We start from the raw sequence: 25,433 nt of genomic DNA, 5'->3' as shown, positions 1-25,433 counted from the left end.
TCGATAAATGCAAAGCTGCACATGCACACAAAACCATCAATAAATCATGGCAAATGCGAGAGAGAAAACAATTCCAAAATGGGCAAACAAGTGAAACAAACCAAAAAAAAGAATGTTGTAAAATGACCACAGCGTCCGATTTGATGAAGACAAAACAATTGCAATTTTGCTAATGGCACCGATTGAGGCATCAAATTTTTCACACGCGAACTTTTTCAAATGCTAAAAAGCAAACTAAAAAGCAAACAACATAGTAACCGAAGCCAGTAGATATAAAGAGACAGAAAATAGAGATCTTTTGTTGTCAAAACACAGCGCTGCGCTTGGGATCGAATAGCGGTGTTCACAAATCACTAAATCGCGCTGTTTGTTGTTTGCACAAACGCCCATCAGCCCATCGGTGCATTTGGAATTTCTTTTGTGCAAATCAAACATTTGCTGCTTTTTTTCACTGTGTAAACCAAACATTTACGACTGCATCAATGGCTTTTACGCTGGAAAATGTCAAAAATATTTACTTGCGTGGTATAAAGAGGATAATATATCAATTCCCCCATCAAATATTTTATTAAAGCGTTTTTTTTTGTTTGCTTTTGCGAAAAAAAATGATTGAGCAACTATCAACTGGAATGTGGAGCCCAATTCAACTATTTTTCCGATTGAATCAGATGCAATCAATGGAAAAGCAACTATGTAAACACAGCCCAAGTAAAATGAGTATCGAACAGAAAATGCCTTTGAAATGCGATTCACGGACTCTGCATTTTTGGCCTCTTAAAACTCTCTCAAAGTGTATTTGTGTGTCGATTCGTATCTCGTTTGCAATAGCTCAAATGTGCAACCACAAACGCCAGCCATTGATTCTACTTACCTAGTGCAATACATCAAATTGAAAACTCTCGGCTCGAACAATACGGATCGTGGCAAAGAAATGGAAAATATGATGGAACTAAGCACCAAAAAAAAACCAGCGACAACATCGATAAAATTACAAGAATAGCAAATGTTGCAAGAATAAAGAGGCGAAAAAAGAAGGAAAAAAAAAAACGAAAATAATGTATTAATTTCATGTTTCATCATCTGTATCCGTTCGTCGTTGTTTATCGTTTCGATCTAACGGTGCATAGCGTAGAAATATGCTGAATTTTTGCGCTCATTGCAAGAAGAATGGTTGTGTTACTTTTTCTGTTTGTATTACTATTATTGCCAAGATCATCTTCGACACCACGTCTGCCTACATCAATTGCAATTTCATTTCCATTTTGCTTGCTCTTTGTTGTATGTAATATGTGTGTGTATGTGCGCGCCTCAACAAATGGATTGTTATCGACTGCTTGAGCCAAGCAGCTTGCATTGTCGTCTCTTTTGCTCCTTTCACGAAAAACCACTTCAATTAAATAAAGATCACACAAAACGATGACAAAAGAAAGAAAGAAACGGATATTTGATCTTTATAGAAAATTATTATTGTGCATGAAAATACCGTGCAGTACACACACTTTCCAGCAGCTAGGTTTGTGGTGGGGGCAAAGCAACAACAAGTCAACATTGAAATCAAGATAAATCGCAATGAAATGAATAGAAGAGAGCATCGACGACGACAACGACGACTAAAGAGATATTTCTCTATGTCTAGATTTATTTATCGACTTTTTCTTTTTTCCTTATTCGAAAACCCGCCGCCAAGAATGTGCAACGAAAGAAAAATATCTGGTTCGCTTTTATTAAAATTGATTGCGTTTAATGAGATCAGTTTGTGAATGATTGTGCGCATCAACGGCAACTCTTCTGTCTTTCAGAGTGGCATATCGCATCGAATTTATTTCTCATTTTGATATTTCCTGTGATTTTGTGCTTTTGTTTTTTCGGTCTCAGTGGCTCTGTGTGTGTGTATGTGCCAATTGAACGAAAGTGATTCGAATCGGTCAACAAAATTGGCATAAGGAATAGTTGTATCGCGACAGGCTTGAATTTTGGTTCTCTGTGCGTTCAGGTCATTTGACTCTATACCCTCGTGCGTGTCTGTGGAATGTGTGTTCACCACTGCCAAATACATACGTCCAATAAAATTCACTAACGAATCGCGTTGCTTGTCCAGTAGCTCGGTTTCTTGTGTACATGGTGACGCAAAAAAGCGGCGAAATTAAATTATTCTGGCGACAACAACATTGACCGACCGTCATCGTACACTTGACTTGCTTTTTACGTCTTTCGTTCTTCATATTTTCAACTGCTTGACCCTTTTTTCTGTGTTTTGTGCTACGTCTGCTCACAAATTTCGCTGTCGCATTTCATTTTGTTTTTCTTCGCTTTTATTTTGACGTGCGTTTTTTTCGTCGACGACAACGAAAAGTGAAAAAAAAAAAACAATCGCTGGATGTTTACTTTCGTTTGGAGACGCTGATTGTTTACATTGTACAAAATGCGTATGACCTTAAGTTAAAGAGAAGAAGACGAAAGAAAAGAACGTCGCAATGCAAGAACCAAATGAACAAAGTGCTAAGTGAGTTTGATTACGTAAAATATGGCCCAAAAATTAAGTGATTTGACATTGCTCTCGATTTTATTTAGCAAAAACACTTGTTTTGATTCTGACCACTGATTCGGAGAAAGTGAAATTTCATTGAAATGATGAATGTTTTCATTTAAACCATAATAAATGAAAATGAGAAAATAATTTGTTCCATGAAATTCTTAAATTAAATTAAAATTCTTCATCGTTTTTCTTTCCACAGAGGTGACCGTCAGCGATTGGGATCAGCCATCGCCGCTTATTTGGAGTATTTGAACATTTGTGCTTCGAGCTATGCACATCGAAATGGTTTATCGAATGAAGATGCACGCGCCCAGAGTTCAATCGCTCGTAATTGGCTCGACCTGGACATTTTCTCCATGAAAAAGTTCCTCCTTGATGTAATCGGGCCGTTGCGTGTACCATCACATCGTCGGTATTTGCAATATTTTTCCGGTTTGCTATCGGGCAAAATCAGAATCAATTCACATCCGCTCTACTTGCGATTCGTCACAATCGAATCACCGCCATCATGGCTACAGCATGAAAAAATCGCATTGCAACAAGCCGAATGGCGCAGTTTCATCAAAATCTACGAGGGACTCAATTGTGTTTTCACTTCAGGTGAGTTTTGATCGAAATCTTTCGTTGAATCTGGTTCAAAAATGCTAAAAGTTTTGAGAATGGCAACACAATCAAAAGTTCGGAATTCCATTCTAATCTTGATGCATTTTACAGACATTCATGTGATACCAATTACAACGCGGCAATTCATATACGAAATCGGACAGTTACGATTACGCGGCGATGTGATAATTCGGTGCTATCAAATCACAGCGAACGAACGAACAATGAACTTGCACTCGACCAAATTATTGAATCGTGAATTGATTTTCTCCACACAATTCCATACATGTGCCATTACCGAGCGTGATGTAACGTTCTATCGCAACGATTTAGACTATGCCTGTGACGGTAAGCTTTTCTTCTTTCTGTTGCCACTGCCAAAGAGTCAACCATAAAACTTTTCTCATTTCCAAAAGGGAAAAAAGTTAATTTAAAATTAAAATTGTTGCGTATTTGTTTCACTTTTCGCAGATCCTCGAATTCCAATCGATCACAAAGTCACTTTGCATTTTGGCGATAATCAGTTGAACGAGAATCGTGGTCTTTATTTCCAAAGTCCGTTGGTGAAACTCGAACCGCTGAATGCTGTCGCCAAATACAACAGTTTGGAACGATTCGATGACGGTAAGTACATTTCCTATCGAGTATTTTATATGTATTCACACATTTCGTTCGTTAAGTTGGGAAAATATTGATATTTGCCTAACTTCGGGCGTTAAGCAAAATGGTCTGGTTGTTTATATGCACTCGAAATAAGCGTTTCACTGAAGAAGCCTGACGAATTCAAAGCTTTGTAAAGTGAATTTAATTTCGTTTGAAGAAATTCCTTGTTCGCCGACACACAGCCATTAGGGCAAATAGTCGAGTCTTTGAGAACATTTGGGAATGAATTTTGAATGAATGCGATTCGTTTGGGTGCTGAATGTGAGAGAATGATGCATACAACGATATACTACTATAAATTGATTGTATATTTGGTTTGGCTCGGCTGAGAAATGCAGTCGTCGAGATCCGGATTGGAATTTTCTATCTCTTTGCTGGAGACAAGCTGGCATTTTTTTTTTTCGTTCGTTATTCTCTATTGCGTTGTCTTTCAACCAATGAATAGTTTATAGAATCGCTGCAGTTCGAAAGTTTTGAACAACCGTATCAAAGTGAATAAGACGAGACGACGACGACAACGATAGTAGAGAGAGAAAAAAAAACTATATGTGTCATCGCTTTATTTGGTAACTGCGCACTCAACATGAGTTTCAATTCGAACGAAGACATCCAAACAAGTGCACATAATCAAGTGATTTGCTGGCAAAGTTGATTTTTAGCTTATTTAGATGACAACCGGATAAAGTAACGGATCTTGAGTTTCAATAAAACCACACGAGATGATGCTGCACTTCGGAAAAAAGATGATTTCAAATTATTTTCGGTTTTATGGAAGATGGAGAGAGAAATATTGCAACGTCGCAAGATTCGGAAAGGATAATTCTTTGGCAAGGTGAACCATAGAAATTGAATACCGTGATTGTTGATGCGCATCGATGCAAAATGTACGGAAGGTGGTAGAATTTCCATTTTTTTTTCTCATATCGCTCATTGATTTTCAGTCACGTTATTAAACACAGCAGCAGCAACAACAACAACCACTCAATGAAATATAATACTTAGTTTTTTCGTTGATCGTTATCTCGGTAAACGCTTTTGTGCTGCAAACAACAAGTAAAATCAATGAAATGAGGCATTCAACGGCATACGTCGTTTATTTACAATCAAGTTCATTCACATGATCGCAATTTTACTCTTTCTCGTGTTTGCTGCTTCTTTCGACACTGTTCGTTCGTTCGCATGCAAGGTGCAAAGAAGAAAAAAATCGATCCTTCTTCCAACGGTTTTGTTCTCAGTGTTGACGACGTGCAATAAAATGAATCTGCATCTTGAGACTCTATTGGACGCAAATAATTCAATTGTACCGTTTTCTTCAATGAAATTGGCCATGGTGCATGAATTTTGCGTACCAAAGATTACATTTCCGAGCCATTCGCCTCAGTTAAAACTCAATAATTAAGCTAATTTGACCAGCGAAAGTCTCGAGTTGTCATTTCCGCTTTCTTTTTCATTTTCGCTCGCGCAGAACACACTGCGTTCTCGGGATTCGAAAAATCACAACGAATTTGTATAATTTTCCTCAAATTACACCATTCAGACGAAATGCAGCTATTATTATTGTTATCGAGTAGCAACATGTTGGTTACTCTCTCGGAAATCAAGCGTATAAAGTATGGATACTGAAAATAAAATGAAAGACGTAAAAAAAAGTGCGCAGCAGATCATTTGGCCTGCACACTGCCTCATGTTTCCGTCTTCACCGCGAGAGAGACCACGATGAAAATGAATTGCGTGCACAATTCTCAATTGACTTCCATACATAATTCATATTCGCTTCACTACTAATTAGTTGAAATACACTGAATTCTCGAGAATAATAAACAAATTCGTCTTATGATACTTCATCCGTCTTCAACTCTCCGTCTCTTCGTCTCTCTCTCTCTCTCTCTCTCTTGCTTCCAATGTATAATTATGCTTCGACGGCTTTCAAATAAAGCAGAATTTGAGATGTCATTTTATTTTCGTCCAATGAAGAAATCAAAACATAGTAGCAACGTAATGTAGACACAAGGCAATGAGCGGTCGACTCAATTCCACATCTACACATATTCATCCCATACCATCGTGAATCACATAAACAAACTCGAAAAATACACATAAACACACACATAGCCCGATGAAGGAAAACGAACACGGGACATTCATAGAATATGCTGCATTTAATATGAGTTGAGCATTGATCATTTTTCAGTCTTGCTGCTGGCTAATGCAAGTGCTGCAACGCGGCCTTAGTTTCAATGAATTTTCAAATCAAATAGAATTTTTTTTCGGTTGGTAAGTGTCAGTTTTACGAAACTCGAATAAAAAATACCAATGCACTAAATCTTCGAAAATATTTGCTCGGTGTCAAGAGAAAAGAACCACTTTAAACAAATAAAAAGAAGTCGACCCAAAATATCATTACAGCCGATTTTGTTCACTCTCTACCGCTGGCTATTTGCCTTAACGGTTCAAATACCAAACAGAGAAAAAAGTAAACATTTTTAAATGTTATTAGGATTGCGAAAGAGTAAAGAATTCGGATCGCTAAACATATTTTCCCAATGGCTTTTTTTTTCGTTGTGGAAGAGGAACACGAAATGTGTCACATTAAACACGTTTCAAGGGATTAATCAATTGAATCTCCGTCTGTGTGAGTGGATGTTTAACACCAAACAAACATGTTTTCCACTCATTTTTATTGCGGTCGCCGTTATTTGGATTTTGAACACTCACTTTTGCCACAACGAATCGAGTTTGCATTTTCATGCAAAGCGTGTGAGTGCGTTTGCTTTCAATAGCCACGAAAAACAGTAAAATGAGAATATCTGCATATTTTGAGCACGATGCTTAAATAATGTGAATGAAGAGGAGTGTTGCGATTTTTATCTGAAATTCAAATTGTGGCGCCATTTATAAATAAAAAGCGATATTCTTTGCTGCTAAAAACAGCGACCATAACAATTTCCATTCGATGTTCTTTTTTTGTCACACACATATTTTTCGTTCCGTCACCGTGGTCGCATCGTGATATTAATCCAAATTACAGACCAAATATCGTTTAAAGCGTCGTGTGCGTAGGCTGTTGAATCAATCCAAGTGATATATATATGAGCGGCCTCATAAAAATCAATATGCGGAACCATTATTGCAATGCCTTATTTGACATGGCCACATATTTTCATCGTTCTTTATTTAATCAGATGATGATTTGGTTTCAATTTCAGTATCAATTTGTCCCAAATATTTTCACGCATTTTTCTTTTCCATTGAATCTCAGTACAAACGCTGGCATTCTTTGACGTGTGTGTGTGTACGCTCACGAGTAAGAAGATTTCAGATTACAGCGAAAAAAAAGTTTTTTTTTTTCTTTTCAAAAAACACATTTTTTGCGTAGGAATCAACGATTGATTAAGTCTTCATATAGAAATCTTACACAATCACAACCGTTAACTTCCTATTGTTATGGCCCAATTGAATTTAAGTCGACCTAAGCGCAGCTTCTCGAGCACCGTTGCTTATACGAGTTGTGTGTTGGTTAAATTCAAACCGAAAACTCATTAGGTCATACCGAAATGCATGCCAAATGGATGTGGCTCAGTTCTCTTGAGCACATAACACGCATCAAGTCGTCATTCATTTCTGTCATCTGTCTATTGAGCATTTGTGGTCGTCATTGCCGTCGTTGTCGTCGTTGTTGTCGCACAATAGACAAGAACTCGAGGCATCGCACGAGATTGAGATTGATGAATTTCGTCTTTTCTTTACTTCACGCATAACAATTTGAAGATTTGTGTAGGCTTCACAATATGAATGATGATTTGTCTGCCGAGATGCAGTCTATGTGTGCTGCTAAATGTGAGAATAGCCGCGTTTTGGTTTTTAAAATTAGACATCGCAATGCATCGCAAGCTGAACAAGAGCTTAGTTCATCATCAGGGCCAGTGAAAGACGATACGATTTTGGCGTGAATGGCAGAACAAACAAAAACCGAAATCAGAAATCAGAAGGAACGAAAACACAAATCTCGCATAGAAATCAAAAACCACAAACTCATGCCTCGCATAAAAACAAATCGATCACAAAACGACAAAGAAAACACCAACAACGAACGAAGATAGGAGCAGAAAAAAAAACTGCAGCATTTGAAACCGTTCAATTGCTTATTGTGGTTTTTTTTTCTTAAGGCGTCGAACGTGTATTTCCGTCGTGTTGTTGTTCGCAAAGTGAGATTGAGCCTGAAACTAAATTTATTTACAACATCTCGCGAACCACATTCGCATTAGCAGCAAACTCCAAATAGGTTTTTCGAAAGAAAGAAAAAAAGGGAAAATCCACTGAGCAAAACAGTGAAAATCGCTTTCGTATGCGATCGTACTAAAATAGCTACCGACCGACCGACCGACCGTGAATGTGTGTGAAAGAGAAAAAGCGCGCACGAGTGTGTGTGTGTGTTGTGAAATGCTGTGAAAACCGACTGATTTTTCTCGGACCGAACACTTTTCAACTTATCCAGTTCAGTTAGAGCCGGCATCGCGTCAACAACACAACCGCACGGATCTCTCGAAAATCAAGCGCTCTCCCGATCAAATTACGCAAAAAAAGAAGAAGCGAAAATCGTTTCGAAAATAAAAACACCAGTACCGACAAAGAAATAAAAATAGACATTGTGTGTGAGTGGTTTTCAAGTGGACAAATCAAGTGTTCAACAGCGAAAAACGGTTCTCGCCAATAGAGAAAAAAAAGATTTTCTTGACGAAAATATTTGCCACTTTTTTTTGTCTGTAATTACAAATTTTGTTTTTTTGTTTTCAATCGTGAGTGTAATGTGGAAGAACCGAATACGAAAAGTCTGAATCATATATAAATAGAGGGAACGGTAACGTGTTAAGGTGGGATGATCAACTAGCCAGAACAATCCTACGCTTGTCCGCGTATCTTTATTGGTTTTTATTTATAATAAGTGGACTTTTTTTTCCTCTTCAAGCGTATGTCAACAATAATATTATTAACAGAAAAAGCAAGAAAAAAACGTTGACTACTTCTTGATCGTACCGTGAAAAACACTTGTGTGATATGATGAATATAGACACACCGAAAGGCAAAGATTCGCATCAGTGCAAAGGAAATAAATAACATTTTTATTTGCAACGACTTCGCCATAATTTGCGCTAAATTTAATTTCGGAAACAGACAAGTGACACTAAGTGCAGTTTTAAATATCGCCCATTTCGAGCGGAGAAGACAGTATTCTCGTTAAAAACAGAGGCATAAAAACAAAAACACCTTTTCGTGACTCACCAAAACCGTGTGTGCGATTGTACTTTTGGGATTGTGGTTTTATTTGTTGTGGAAATAAAGGTGACTCATCGCATTAGTTGTTGCGGGGATCTGTGAATTTTAAGCCAAATTGAGCGACGAATAACCGTCAAAAGCAGTCAGCTGTCAATTGTGATTGAAACGATTAGGTAATTCAATCAAAAGGCAAATTCCAATTCAAAATCACATTGTGAAAATTGTCATTCGAAGAAAAATGGCTCTTTCGCCAGCGAGAGGGAAAAACGTTACGAAAATACTGGTCGCTAATTCGATAACGATCGCATATATTCCGCTATAAATGGAATTATTGTGGCATGGCATTTGATTAGTTTGCACACTTTTCAGTTGGTTTCAATGGTTCGATGCTAATTGTTCCACGGCGCGCATAATTCACAGCGAACCAAAAATTCATCGCGTTGCAACAACGGCAACACAATCTATTGATTTACAGCACGTCAATTATTCACATAATATTCACCGTATGCATTCGATCACGTCGCACCATTGGATCGAGCGATCGGCAGCATGCACCGTGAGATTGTGCGTTACTGGTTGCTCATTCGACATCGTCGTCGTCGTCTATGGTATGCGATGCGACAAAATAGTTGCATAAACGGCAAATGAGTCATTTGAGAATGGATAGCGAGAGACGCCGTACGCACACTTATCACAACAACAACGTTCATAAGATGCACTCATTTTCCACTTGATGTGATGCTATTTTCACGCATTCCAATCACGACAAAACATTCCGTTTTCATTTTCCAAACGACTTTCTTTTCGGAAAAAATGGAGTGTCCAAATGTGTGCCGAGCTCAACTTTCGAAACGATTGCATTGAATTGTCGTTTAATTAGATTTACCACATTCAAATGGAGGCCGAATTTGTGAAAAAAAAAAATCGCTTCGAATGATGTGACGAAGTATTTATTAGTTGTCATTTGTGTTCTTGATAGTGTTTTCGCGTTACGAAATCAAACGCTTTCTGAAAGAATTCTCAATTTCTCGAACTGTTCAGGAATTCACATTATCCTCGGAATGTGAAGAAAACCCATTTTTCTTGTGTACTATGCTTCTCCTTGGAATTTTTTTCCTTCACTTTCACGTGGTCAACATCACCGACATATTTTCTCTCACTCAATCATTAATAAAATACAAACGACTCACTCAGCTCGACATCTCCTTCGACCATCTTCTCGATCGGGCATAGATCCATACACACACTGAATGAAATCAGCTAAAGTAGTAGATTTTCATTTTTTTTTTTATCATTCGCTGTGTGCATCATAAATCTTGTCGCCTGTCAAGCAAATCATACTAAATCTCGGCTTTATTGAACGCGCTTTCGAGCGAGTGAAGAGCAAATGTACAACATTCGTATACAACAAGCACAAACAGTCAAAAGGACACTTGAACGAGTGGCTAAAATTAACCTTTCAGCAATTTTTAAGTGGAAAACCCAATGAAACACTCAATTGCTGTATGACATAATTTTTCCATGGAACGATGACGAGTAGAAAGGAAAAGAAAAACATTCCAAAATATGGTGAATGCGTTGCAATGAAAATAGACGGAGATAGACGAAAATAGATTTTCGAAATAAGAAAAATGTGCGCAAATTTCCGGTCATAAAATCGTCGTTTGCAGAATGTGATTTTTGACGCTTTAGCGCTCGTAATTGGTCATAAAAATAATGGATCGTGGTCGTTAGATGTGCGTTTCATGGCCGTTCGTATTTTATCACTTGATGCTTCAAACGAGTTCATTGAATTTTAATTAAACGTCAAGTGTAATTGATTCATTCAAAAATGCTTCCTGTTGAAAACACAGACGAACTATGTCGAAGTCATCTGAAAAATGCAACGCGAATTAAGTTTTTGGAAACGAACTTGTTTCAGCTGTGTACAGTTTTTTTTTTGTTTCTCTTTCGTCAATCACGATTCGCCGACCATCAACATCACGAACATCTCTTTTAGCACTGCAGAAAATGATTTTGACGAAAGAAAAAAAGCGAAAAACAATTTTTGCTCTTCACTTTCTTCATGACAAATGGTGGCGCGTTCAATCGGTAGTACGTGTTCTCATATACATGATGTGTAATAATCACCATCGAACTCGTTGTTCCTTTAAACGAGCCACTCAATCACGGTTTTTTTTTTCGGAACGTGATTTTTTTTCCCTTTCTTCACTCGTTGTGCCGACAAAGTCACAAATTTAGTGAATTGAGCACACAAGATCAATGGGACGAGGCGAAAAAGCCAAAGTACTTTGCGCACAAAACCTTTGTTTCGATGGATTTTTTCCCCGAATGTTGCACTCAAGAGCAGAAAAAAAAATAAACGATTGAATATCAAACCAATGCACGAAGAAAAAAATGGAAAAGCATAAAAATAACACAACTGAAGGGTATATCGGAATGCAAATCGAATCAAACACAAACAAATTGCATCGAATTAATGAAAATTTATTAACATAACCAGTTTTGCGCGCGCCGAGCGCTGCAGCTCACGCAGACTCTCATTCGGCAAGGCTGTCGAAACGAAAAATGCACTTTTTTTCATTTGAGCCCTTCCACAGAAACTCATTCACCACATTCGTACAAATCCTAAAAGATTCTCTCTTGAAGTGGCACTTTTGCATTCAAACATCTCTCGTGTGCTCGCAAAGAATGCACAAGAATTGCATAAAATATTCTTTGTATTTTAGCTTTGAAAAAAAAAATCTGTTTTTAAGGTATTTTGGCCTGTGCACGCTCACAAGTTCATGGCTAAACGGGCACTGTTGTTGTGTGTTGCTATCGGCATTTCGACCGTTTTTTTCCCTCCTCATCTAACCGAATTTTATTTTATTGGCGAAAATTGAATAATTTCGTGAATAGTGCGGAATGAGAGTCAAATGGAGAGAAGGAAAAAAGCCTCCCAACGAACCATAAATATTTTGTTTCGATATGCATCTCATCTGCTTGCAGTCATGAAGCAATTATGTTTAATTTATTGTTTGGGCCAAAGCGCAGCGCGCAAAATTTTTGGTTCTTCGAAAACGGTTTGTCTGCTGACCTGGGATGGAGGGAAAGAAGAAATAAGCGGCAAAATGAAACGCACAGTTCAATTTAGCAAATCGGCTTGTTGCAGCGCCGACACGATGTGAAGAAATGAATCAACGACAACATTTAATATGCAATAAATTCAAGCGATTGACGATGAGATTCGTAAATTTTTGCAGCACGCAAAGCCGTAGCCACGCATCTGCACGCTTGTCTTCGCTACTGAATAGAGAGAAAAGCGGTGACGTGATTCGGAATTTTTGATGGGCTTTCAATCTTTCTATCCAAATGGTCGAACCATAAATACAGTCTTGGTGTTAAAACACGTCATTTCGTTCATGCCATTTTGTTAAGGATCATAAATCAAAATTTCCGATTTAGAATTTTTACCTTTGTAAGAACAAACCCCCGGAGCCACACTTACACCATGCAATCCATGCAAATGGTTGCGAATAATACGTTGAAACGAAATCTGCTCTCTAATGATGGCTGCTTCATCTTTGTCTATAAGTGGTGATCCTTCAGAATATAGATGGCTGCGTACACCGTACATACAAATAATTTAACGTTGTTTGAAATCATAATAATAAATGAAGAGGAAAAATGCATTTGCCTCGGCGTTTTGTTTTGTTTGCATCTTGTCTTTGATGTTCTTGTCTTGAATGTAGTGAAGTGCCCATTTGTCACTGCTTGACGTGAATTTCTGACGAAATCTCACTCTCTGTTGCACGTGCTATTTTCCTTTCAACTCCTTCTTTCATCGAAAATCTTGAACCACACTCAGACAGAGATCAAATATATCGTTTACCATGTAATAAACACGTTTCAAAGCATGATCATTAGCTCAATTCTAATTTTAAAATGTTCAGCACACATCAAACTAAATAAAACAACAAAAAAAGTAAAACAAAAACATCTTTTAAAGGTATCAACTGAATTGTTTTTGTATAAATGAGGCGAAATCGGCCAATTCAAACCCACTGAATATTTGAAGAAAACGCAGTAAAAACTACTGCAAAGTCATTCGCGACTCACCTTTTAATGGTAGCGACATTTAAGTGCATTTTCTAAACTCAATAAAAGTGAAACTAAAAACAATACACTTTATATTGACAAAAGATCGTGTGGAGTGGTGTGGGTGTTGTAAAGTATTTTCAAGACAGAGACAGGCACATCGCCGTTACATAGCCTAAAAACCCATTCTCATCATTATTTGTTTCTACATTCTAATCAGCTTGACTGTTTGACCCTTCGGCACAAAAAAAAAGATGTGTTTACTTTTTCGCCTCTATCGTTCTCTCCCCTTGCACTCGCTCATGGTTTTTTTCTTCTTCTGTGTGATGCACACACAATGGTGGAATTTATTTCAAAATCGCACCACACACAACGTATGTATGCATTTCCAACGCATTTCATATTACATTAATCACGAATGATGGATGACTTACCTGTGCCTCCGATGGCATCACGATTTGCTAACTAGTGAAACATCAATAATGACAACCACGTTAACGTGAAAAGCAGTATAAATTACCTTTGGGTTGTGTGTATAACTCATGTGTATTATTATTTTTTATGTAACATCACGTTCTGAACTAATTGATTCAATTATGAAGCACTTTTTTCTTATTGTCTGTTTATCATGTAAAACAATTCATTTTCTCTCTCACACACAAAGCTGCTCTAACGAAGAAAAAAAAACAACAAATCAAACCGCATTTTTCTTATTTTTTTCTTCTTCTTCAATTTCAGTCGATTGATATTCGATGCCTGGCGTCAAGATTGAATCAATGAAAAAAAGATTTAAAGCCAGAAATTATGATCATAATCTATCTCATTTGATACGGCTCATTTGTTTAGGAGGTCTTCGATCGTTGCACCGTGTTGCGTACAAAACCACAAAGACTGATTACACACGGAAAAGTAACGGGCAATTCGATCGAATGGAATTTATATGGAAAATAGTTTCAAAGCCACCAATTGACACCCTGTATCTTATGATTGAGTCTTGACATTTTCGCAACAAAATATTGACGTTTCGCGCATACGATTATCGCGTATATGCATCAATTTGAATAACAAATTCCCGTCGTTTGTAAAGCAATTTAATTACAACAATCAAACATTAAATCATGCGATAAATGAACATTAATAAATTGTATCTCGGGGCCAATCCGATCGAACAGCAACAGCATCCAAAACAAAAGAGATCTGTTGCTTTTGTCGGTTACGAGTAGCAAAAATCCGCTTGTAATACTATAAACAATTTTAATTCTCTCCATTATTCATCAATCAAGAGCTTCAATTTCAAATTAATACCACCTACGGTTTTTTTTCTCTCTCTCGATTGACTGGATTGCTTGACAAAATATTGAACGATGACTGACTTTTTTATAAGTTCATAAAATGCGTATTGGCGGCGTAGCGTTGTGCTCTGCTCAAGACAAATTTTACATACATCATTTTCACCGTTCGAACAGATTAAACGCTTAATTGAACTTTGATGCATCGAATTTTACGATCGTTTCATCTGTTCACCGTTCAAATGTTATGACATCGTTTCGAATTCGAACAAATTCCGAGTGTAGTGAGAAAGAGAGAGAGACAGAGAGAAAATAACTAGTTGCTTGGACGTACGCGTCAAAGTAAATCTTGTGAGACATTTTTAAGTGGATTCAAGTGGAATTATGAAGTTTAGGCCATTTCAATTCACACGCGTCATAAATTATGAAACGGGCAGCACGATTTTGTGGATCGAATTAATGTCATTTCGAGTCATTTATTCGGAGATCAACCAATACGTATTGGTGTACCTTTTGTAATGAAGATGACGCATCGATTTGTTTCTCTCTTTTTCCTTGTGTGTATGTAATCTAATTAAGTTTTTTTTTTCATTTTTCTGCAGATTCATTGCATACCCAAGGCCCATTGGATGGTTCATTGTATGCGACAATATTGAAGAGTCCAAGATCACCACTGAGATCACCAACATTTCCACCAGCATTTATTTCGAATATAGTCAACAATAATCATCAACGATCCAATACAAATTTAACCGTTGTTTCGTCGACACCGAAACCCGAACGAACCTCTTCAACTCAAAATCTATTAATTTCGCCTCCGCCGGAATTTAGCAATAAGAAAATCGTTGAAATCAAAGAGTGCTACACAACAGTCAGCCCAATTGGTGCTTCACCAAAACCAGAGAGCAACACAAGCACACTAAATCGTGAACAAAGCAAATCGTTAAGTCGATCGTATACATCGACACCAAGCTACGAAGAAATTCAAGTTCCATCGCGCAGTTCATCAAGGGACGCCACACTTCGCTATCAAACAACACCACGGTCAAGTAGCTCGTTATCAACGGTTTATCAACAGCCCGAACCACCAAACCGATCGTCGTCCGCATCGCGAGCCGGAAATTACACAACGAACCAATCAAATCAATATCTTCGCACCGTTGACAATTACAATTACGTGAACGCCGTACAGAATGGTAATCGAAATCAATCATATCAAGACGGTCGAGAGTCCGTTAAAAGCCCATTAACTCTGTCTATGGACTCGGGCATTTCAAGCAGTGGAATTGCAAACAGTAAGTTAAACGAGAACATACGCACAGTTGCGGAGAAGTACAAACGAGTGTAGAACTAATGAAAAATCGTTTTGTTCCTTATTTCGCAGGACGTATCCAAGGATCAAGTGTTTCACCATCGAGCTATCCAAGTCAAAGTCCGCAAGGTAATTTTTTTAATTAAAATACACCATTTTGAATTATTCGTTTTCTTCTCAATTTTATCAAAATCTCTTCGAATCGATTTCAATTTTCAATACAAAATATCACTTTCGTGCACTTACATCGCCATAAAAGGCGTTCATTCAAAATGAATCTAATACGCAGTTGTGAAGATTGGCGACAATTTCAATCATGTTTTCGAACATGTGTCTGGTGTGTCTCTTTGTCTATTCGACATTCGCACGCCGTATACCTTTCCTTCTAAAAATATCTAAACAAGCTCATTTATTAAATGCCATGTAATTTTTCAATTTTCTTTTCCGTGCATTATTCACGTTTCGTTCGCTCGCTTGCAGTGCAAATTGCCGGCAAGCTAAATGACCGATGAAAAGTAATACACGAATAATAAGAGACTTCGTTTTCGGTTCGGTTCGGTTTAGCGTGACTCAAAAGAAAACAAAAAAAAAAGATGCAAAAGGATTTTCGAAATTGGTTGACTGGTGTCTCTCTCTCTGTGTGTTCAGCGGCGTCCAACGGTGCGATTCATCGGAAATATGGCTTCCAAACGAAAAGTTGTCATCTTCGCACTTTTGAGATACAAGACGCCACACACATATTAGCATTAAATTACATTTCGCATCGAATGAAAACGAACAAAGAAATGAAGAAAAGAAAAGCACAAGAAGAAGAAGAAGGAAAAAACGACACCAAAATGGCAGTGGGCATTTCAGAGACAAAGTGATCATCAGTAGACAAAGTGAAAACGCGACTTCTTTTTTTTTCCACTTATCCGATTCAAAAAAAGAAATAACTTTGGAGTTAAAAAAACAAGTGGCAGTCACCTATGTAATTGATGTGATCTTTAGAAAATATCATCGCTTACCATCTGTGCACGCTGCTTGAGTCTGATACTTCTTTTCCGTTTTCTCATTTGATCAATTTCTTTTGATTAGAACTCGAGCCATAATTTCCTAAACAGTGCGTTTTTGCTACTTTTCCCATTTGCGATTGACCAAATATGCGATCGTTTGATGAGTCTATTGTCTGTTGATCGAGTAGTGCGAATTTGTGCGCAGATTTTCATTGCTTCCAAGATCACAAATGCATCGAGATCGTATACACCGATCAATAGCAACAGCACCAGTTACAACAACTCAACTGAAAAGAAATTAACCTTAAGCGCACATTCATTGCAAGTGATTTCATTTTCCTGTTTTGTTTTTTCTCTTCTCTTCTCTCTTTTATTTTTTATTTCAACATTCAGATCGTCATCAAGAACTGGATGACATCCTAAGTGATATGCTATTGACTGTTCAAGGCATACCGGATATTGGAAAAACACAGCACACTAGAGAGGTTCTACGAAAAACAACGACACAAAATTCGACAGTTCAAAATCAACGACCGCAACTGCATTTACAAATACCAAAACATCAACAACAGCAACAGCAGCCACTGTACGCTAGTACAAATACGGTGAAACGTTCTCAATCGTGTACGTCGCAAGAAGAGAGCAATTGCAGCACAATATCACGATCGACCGTACACACAACAGGTCACATACGAGATCGTGTTTGTGGAGACTTTTATGATACGGCAAGCACAGCGACCACCATAACACCAACACCAAGCGAAAGTGGCCGAATCACACCGTTTCAAACCATCGCATACACACGCAACAGCAACAGCAGCGCTAACCATCACCACGAAAATACTAAACTAACGCAACAGGCAATCGAACAGCGTGAACGCGAGCTCATCATGGATTTGCAAAATCAGTCGTTCGATTATTCGCAGTCGTTGCGGACTGGTTCATCGGCAGCAGGCCAAGCAAACGATTTAAAATTGAACAACAACAAAGTGAACATCAGTGCTACATCGGAAGACGACGAATCGATTCCATATCACGCACGTGAAGATTCGCGACCATTTACATACGGTGATGCAACGGGCGTGCAATTGAGTCCAACAAGTGCACGCAAAGCGGGAACAGGAGGCACCGGAATGATTAAATTACAAGCGGGCCTATCGAGCCCGTCGCTCGTGCGAAAACATCTTGGCTCAAATGCCAACCAACAACAACAACAACAAAATGCAGCACGAAAGAGCCCAAGCAATGGGCGCAACGATTTCGAGGAAATGCTTTTGCAACGCCGCGAAAAAATCCTCAACGATAAATATTCGATCGGTGATAAAACACCAAATGGAAACAGTGTTTCAGAAACAAACAATTTAAATGCCAGTGCAAACAATAAGTGGAATATCAGCAGCAACACACTAAACGGATATCAATACCATGAACCATTGAAACGATCGAACACCATGGATGGTGGTTTTGGACGTGGAAACACTAGTGGATACGTTTCAGATGGGTAAGTTGACCAGCTAATTCTAGTTTTGAAAGTGAAATCCTTTGCGAATGAAAAAAAAAAGAATTAAGAGAAAAAAGGCGAAAACATGATTCAGAACCACCTGTGCTGAAATCAAAACACCTACAGCCGTTGAAATTGTCAGAATTTGAACGGAGACACTTACTTGTTTTACGAGAGTTAATTCAAAAGTAATTCTTCGAGTTCGGGAAACCAAACTGCTTTTAACATTCCTTTGCCTAATTTGCCTATTTCATGTTTCGCTTTGAACGTTCAAACATTTGCAAGGTCTGCCTACGATTTGTGGTCGTTCCAACGAGAAGAAAAAAAACTCTTCAATTAACAGTGTATATATTTCTTTGGTTTGCTCATTCCATTCATAAAAATGCTGAAAACCCAAAACAATCGTACGCATTCAAAGATTTTAACGAACACCTTTTTGCCAATTAGTTTTGTAAACTAACGTATTTAAATAGTCGGAATTTTTTCTATTTTCCATCGCATAATTGGCCAAATTACGATGGTATTTATTCCATTTAGCAAAGTTTGTACGAAATGACAACAATTTCAAGTTTAAATAAATGCAAATAGATTCAACGAATTAAAAACTAATCGATATCTGTAATGGAAATGAATACGGAAACTGCAGCAGTTGTTGCAATGAGATTAATCGATGTAATTGCTTGAATTAATCAAAAAGTGTTCATTTTATTCGTGTGTGTGTGTGTGTGTGTACGGAAAACAGCGTTCATTTTCATAAGAATGTGTCCATCGAAGCGAAAGACCTCCGGCCCACGCAGATTTTGTCAACATTCATACAGTGAATTATTATTTCGTCATCGAAAATCAGTCAATAATTTAATCAACGGAAAATTGTCATTTTGTTGCACATATTTAGTGTGATACAACCCACAATCGAATGAAGTGTGTGTGTGTGTGTGTGTGTGTGTGCGGCTGTACACACTCAAACAAATCCATTCCAATTGCACAGCTCAACAAATGTCTACTAATTTGTTGTTTGCCATTGACTGATTGTTTCTGCGAAAAAATCAATATCAATAAGAAAGGGCAACAGCAAGAATAGTCCAAAGCTGGATCGAAAATGCATTTCACGAGGAAAACAAGCGTTTACGTCATTATTGAGGGATTGAACGGTTTGTGATTTTGCGAGCAATGGCATTTTTAATGAATTTGTTAAAAATGTAAATTGCGACTTTGGCGACATTTGCGAACGGCTAATGGATTTATGTTTATGTGCATTCAAAGCAATCAAATTTCATGGCAGCGTTCAACGAACACAAAACACGGCATGGATGGCCATTAAAGCCGAAGAAACGGCTTCGGATTTTTGTGACCAAAAAATACAACACGACTGCAATCTGTCGTTTTGTTTCGTCTTGTAATTACATTGCAATGGACCATAAAATAAAAGTCGATGCAATTAATAAGTGCTTGGTGTGTTCTCAATAAATCCAATGCGAAACGCATTTGATTTTTAGAAGCCAAACGCAGCCGCTTGATTTGCAATGTTTGTTTTGAATGGCGTCCAAATGCTCGAACCGAAGCAGAGAAAAAATAAACCATTCGATAGCGACTTTCTGGCACCAAATCTCGCATCCAAAGTGAAATTTCTGAACACACTAATAAGAAACATACTTTTTTTCCAAGTTGACACAAAAATTCGATTTTAATTTGCATTTCGAACAAAAAAGTCTTATTCCATTTTCCATATGTGGACAAATAAATGCGGGTGAAAAATGCGCTTACAAATAGAAATATTTTTGTGAAGGAAAAAAAAAAGAAATGTGAAGTTTGGCATTATGAATTGTGTGCTAAATGGAAAGTTTGTGCCGAAAAAAATGAACAATTCCGATATTGTGTAGGAATGTTGTGAGCAATTCCGCTGATTTGAGATCATCATAAATGTATGGCATTCTCTTTATCCATGTCCAACTAAGGCACAACACGCATACACACACACACACACACACATCCAATCGCATAGACAACGACTAAAAAAGGAGATAAAGTAATAATGACATGTTTTCGAAAGAAAAGCAAAGAAGAAAGGAAAAAAATAAACCAAACAGTTGAGAAAAGAATACGAAAGAGAAGAATAAACAGCAAATTCGTTAGATGTTCACATATTGAAAATATGTGAACGGTACACGAATGGTCGAGAGCAAAAAGAATTGTACGATAGTTTTCCACAGTTTCGTCGCTGGCAACCGACCAGCGCATTACATCCAAAATCACATGAATGCACCGCAAACAAAAACAAACCCAAACGAGGCACAACTCAACATAGCACAGCGAAGAACTTATCTACTGGGCGAAATTGTAACTATTATTATTGTTGTCATTATCTGTTGCATTGGCATGGCACGGCACAGGTCTAAAACTGTCATAACAAACCTCATATTATCTTTATTGTTCTATGTGCGTTCTTTTTTTTTTGCTTGGCTCTTTTTTGTTCATGCATTATTCAAGCGATTCACGTGCATCGATGTACTTATGATTGCTGGATGTTGACAGTAGCAATTGGTGATTGTTGTTCTTCAGTTCCAGTCGAGGTTTTGGCATAATCTCCCTAGCATCACATGGTTTGACGTCTATCTCGTACGAAAAAGTCCTCACACTCCGCTCGCTACGTGCGTTAAGTTGTTTTGATTATTGTGCACTAATCCCATCAAAATCAAAACAACACATCTTCCGCTTGTTCGATTCAACCTCATTGAAGCGCGCCATGCATACAATATTCCCGGAAAATGGCAAATCTATTAAAAATTCGCAAACAAAAACATGCATCCCATGTTGGCCACTTAACGAACTAAATTAAATTGCATGTTCGTAATGCACTTACTATCTCATCGATAGATGCGTAGCACGCTGAACGTATGTGCGCTCGCCTTCTATCTTACGAGACCAACACATCCATAATTATACATACAATTGAAATGCAACTTGCTGAATATCTGAATTGAATGGATTGGAATGGCCAAATATGCAATCGAATGAGCCTGCAATCAACCGGCTCCAATTGAATGTGAATTGCGATGCGAATTCATTGATTTTAAAAACAGGCATTCATACATTTCGGTTCGTATATTGGACGACGTACGCTTTGCTCGGGGCCACATGTCTTCTTGAATAAATAGCCAAACAGAGCACTGGGAGACGGAGAGAGAGAGAGAGAGAGCAATTTCAATAGACCAACTTATTACGTATATATGTACGTACATGTGCTGATTGCCGCACAGTTATCTCTCTTCCTCCTTTCGTCTCTACCTCTTTGACGGAGCAGAGGCAAATAAAGGTTGTTGTTTGGCTCTGCCATTTCGTCTTCTTAAATCATTCATAGCGTTCGATTCAGAAATCAGCGCGCACGCGTTTTCTGTTTACGTTTTCCCATCGCACCGAGGTATCGGCTGCGAATTGTGTGCACACACTGAGATCGAGAAATACCTTTTTTGTAAGCCGCCCGAGAGTGTTGCACAGTGTACAGTACACAGTCGTCGTCGTCGCTCGTCGACAGACATTCGTTATTATATATACAATATGTATACATTTTTTATGGGTTTTTCGATGGATTTTTCTAGGTTACAATTTGTGTGAGGCGCACGAGGTTTTTTTTTTCAGGCACGCATATGTTTTTAATAACACAAATACCGATCAAATCAAATATCCGAACGACTTTTCACTTGCAGCAACCGATTGATTTACATGGAAATTTTGCATAAACATATCAAATTCAGTGCAAAAGCGTTGGCGTTCAATCAAATTCATAGCATTACCACACAGTATGATGCGTGCACGAAAACGAAAAACATACAGCTCAATCCATACGAAGCGAACACATGTTGTATGTGTGAGTGTGTGTGTGTGTGTGTGTGTGTGTGTGTGCAAGAGAATGAAAAATCATTCGCCCAAAATCATGTTACAAACACGTAGCAATTCCCAATGACAGTTAAACATTTCTGGTTATTTGTTTCGTCAATACGATGGGAAAAATAACGTGCGAATCGATGTTGTGGCATCGTTTTTTTCTATATACGCGCAATAATATCGTTGAATAAATCGCTATTGCGCGGCATCAAACGATCCCGCATAAGCTCAATTTATATATTGAACCAAAGTGTGTATCGAGAAATTCATTCAACCGTTGACAAAATGTTTCGAAACAGAAATTAAGCCATAAAAACCCATATGGATAAAACACATAATCGATGTGTATTAATTTAATTTTTCAATAAATGCTTATCAATTTTATGGTTTTAAAATTGAACTTTACATTAGCCGATCCATTTTAAGTCGGTCAATTTTATCTATTTTGGCTTTGGAATGGAGCATTCAACACATAGCATACACGTTTAATTCTTCTGTTTAAATAAAAAAAAAAGCATAATCACCATTTTTGAAATGTAAATATATCGCTATTTTCAATTAGTTTGAAACATTTTGACTGGTGCTCTTGATGCATTAACTGGTTTCACGCCCGTAAAATTTCAATTACACTGCAATGACAAGAAATGTGCATTAAATAAATAAAATTGCACAAACCAATTAAATTCCGCTGCAAATTGATAAGACAGCTCCGGTCGATGGTATGTGTGTGTGTGCAGTTGTTCACTGTGCACAGGTGAATGTCAAAAACTAAATGAACGTGTCATCTCTTGTGAATTTGCAACAGCTTTTTTGTACGCAACTCTCCTGTGGCTTTCTTTAATAACAGAATTTAATAAATTCCTCCGGGTGTTATCTCCGGCCGGTTATTTCCATGATTTGCAGTATCCCTAATGGTATGCAAAGATATCAGTTTTTCCTTTTTATCATTTTCACATCGAAATTTTTCAATTCCGCGAGTCATTTCTACATTAACTGATTAACTGTCAGTTGAATATCATTGGCAAAGGGCAAAAAATATGTCTTTCGCTAGTCATATGCATATGCAAACGATTGGCTTTTGTGTGTTGATTCACAATCAGCGATTGACTGTGGTGCCTGTCAACCCAAGGCACTCCAAAAACCCATCAACTTTTCATATTTATTAAAATGTTTTCGTTCGCAACTTAATAATAGAAATATGCCACCTTTCTCGCACGCAATCAAACGATTCAGATTTATTAATATCTTCGTTATTAATTAACCAAAGTGAAATGTGTCAAGCGATGTTGATGAGTGAAACATTCGAGCTTCGCGATAAACAAACATTTTCCACAAAAACGTATTCCGCAGCCAAAGATTTAATTGTATTTAATGTTACGAAAAATATGCAGACAATTCAATGGTGTGGGAGACAAACATTCAAAGAATCAGAATATTTCACCCAAGAATTCGAAACGCGTATCAAATTTGAATGGAGAAAAATTTATTTTGGGTTGTTTTATGATTTCTGCTCAATCACATTCCAAACGAGAATCTTGTTCAGAATGCAAACGCATAAAGAGAAAATGGAATGAACAAAAAATGTTTCCGAAAAAAAAATTGAAAAAACGTAAACAAATCAATGATGTTTTCCTTGAGATATTTGATAGGCTCCATCAATGTATATCATACAAAACAATTCCGCTTCGATTGATGATTTCCGTTGGAACAATTTTCTGTCATGTTCAACGCAACAAATGCCGCCATTAACTGTCGATGTTTCTGTGTATAATCAAAAAAAACAGTGACGGCCCACAGGTTTCCATTTCGTTCAACAGCACGTATTCAATACATCATTTTAGTCGCAATTTCTGTCTCAACCGTATAATTTTCAGCAGTTTGCAATCAAGTTTTATTGCTTCGTCGATTCGGTAGTTCGTTTGAAATGAGACGATGTGTGTTAAAATTTGGCAATTTCCATCATATTTTGTTTTATTTCTTTTTTTTTTGTGAGCAATTTTCATAATCGTTGTGAATGCACAGACTTGGCTTTCACAAGTGTTTATTTGCTTGAAATGCTCAAAGTGTTTATATACTCGGCGTTCATCTTCTTTTTTCTTCTTCTTTTATTACACATTTATTCTTGAAACGCGTCCAATATTCACATTTTCACTGGCTATTTTCGTCTGCCATTTCAATTTCAATCATGGTCATTCTTTCTTTAGCATTTTGGTTTCTCTTTTCACAGCAGCAAATTTTGACAACATGTTTCATGTGCTGAAGCAACTTGCCAATGGAAAATCGTGGCATAAATTTTCGTTTACTGTTTCAACAAGACAACATTCGATACAAATTCATTCGTTCAATGGTTTAACAAATTAAACACATCGACCCCATTTGGCTTCGAACTGGCTTTTGTCATGAATGCATGTAGTCGTACCATATGTGGGTTGCTATTTTGCACTATCTCTTAAAACAAATGTTCGGAAATTTCTGAATTTGGTCAGAAAATTTGCTGTGGTCTATCAATTAAGAACATTTAATGAATAAATTTTGTCCAAAATTCGACGCAAATTTGTCATTAGCATCATTTTTGGCGTTATCAAAAATTCATTTAATTCGACAGATTATTGGAAGTTCTTGCTAACAACAGAATTTATAATGGATCTGAATTCTGAATAAAATTTAAACACTTCCCACATCAAGTCAGTGTCATTCAGGCAAAAATACGATTTTGAATTTCATGTGACCATTGTCAATTTCAACATTTCGGGTTAAATTACAGCAAAACTTACTTCCTGCCATTTGTCATAATAGGTGGTCAATCATCTAGATAAATACTGTAAACTTTTGAACCACCATTCAAGCAATGGATCGTGCTCATTTGCAAAATCTGCTTGGGAAATAGGAAATAAGAAATATAATTAAATACGATGAGCATTCTACTACCCACATAACATCAGCCTAACTTTGATAGGCGCACACGTGATTGTTGATGATGTTGTCTCAAATAATTCTAGCTCATGACTTCGAACGATAAAAAATAATGGAATCGCCTTGACGTAGGTGAGAAATGGATGCGGTTATGATGCTAAATTAATTTTGATGGTCAAATTGAACCAATTGAAAATGCTTCAAAAATTCGCTTACAATGTGAAAACTTGACATGAATTCCAGTGGAATTTCCCGGCAACAAACAAAAACTAGATCTCCTAAGCAAACGAAGCGCGACTGAATGACAAAAGAAATGCGAGTGAAGAAAAAATGTTGTACAAATCGGTAATCGGAAGCGTTGAACAGCACAACTGTTATTGTGTGT

At 37.4% G+C, this 25,433-nt stretch overlaps 1 protein-coding gene across 13 annotated transcripts in view; it reads left to right on the top strand.

Annotated features, from left to right (window-relative positions):
* Positions 1–25,433, top strand: part of LOC129569175 (probable serine/threonine-protein kinase ndrD) — a 102,251-nt gene that overhangs the window by 64,097 nt on the left and 12,721 nt on the right. For all 13 annotated transcript variants that reach the window (XM_055447772.1, XM_055447771.1, XM_055447769.1 and 10 more), the window contains 6 exons: positions 2,736–3,136; positions 3,251–3,487; positions 3,611–3,763; positions 15,048–15,740; positions 15,830–15,886; positions 17,146–18,253. In XM_055447772.1, the coding sequence (XP_055303747.1) occupies positions 2,736–3,136; positions 3,251–3,487; positions 3,611–3,763; positions 15,048–15,740; positions 15,830–15,886; positions 17,146–18,253 (2,649 nt within the window). The remainder of the gene's footprint in view (positions 1–2,735; positions 3,137–3,250; positions 3,488–3,610; positions 3,764–15,047; positions 15,741–15,829; positions 15,887–17,145; positions 18,254–25,433) is intronic.

The sequence above is a fragment of the Sitodiplosis mosellana genome, unplaced genomic scaffold (assembly GCF_009176505.1).
Source record: "Sitodiplosis mosellana isolate CC-2019 unplaced genomic scaffold, AAFC_SMos_1.0 Smas_scaffold_30, whole genome shotgun sequence".
Taxonomy (NCBI): domain Eukaryota; kingdom Metazoa; phylum Arthropoda; class Insecta; order Diptera; family Cecidomyiidae; genus Sitodiplosis; species Sitodiplosis mosellana.
The sequence above is the reverse complement of the archived record's forward strand: the minus strand, read 5'-3'. Positions and strand labels throughout refer to the sequence as shown.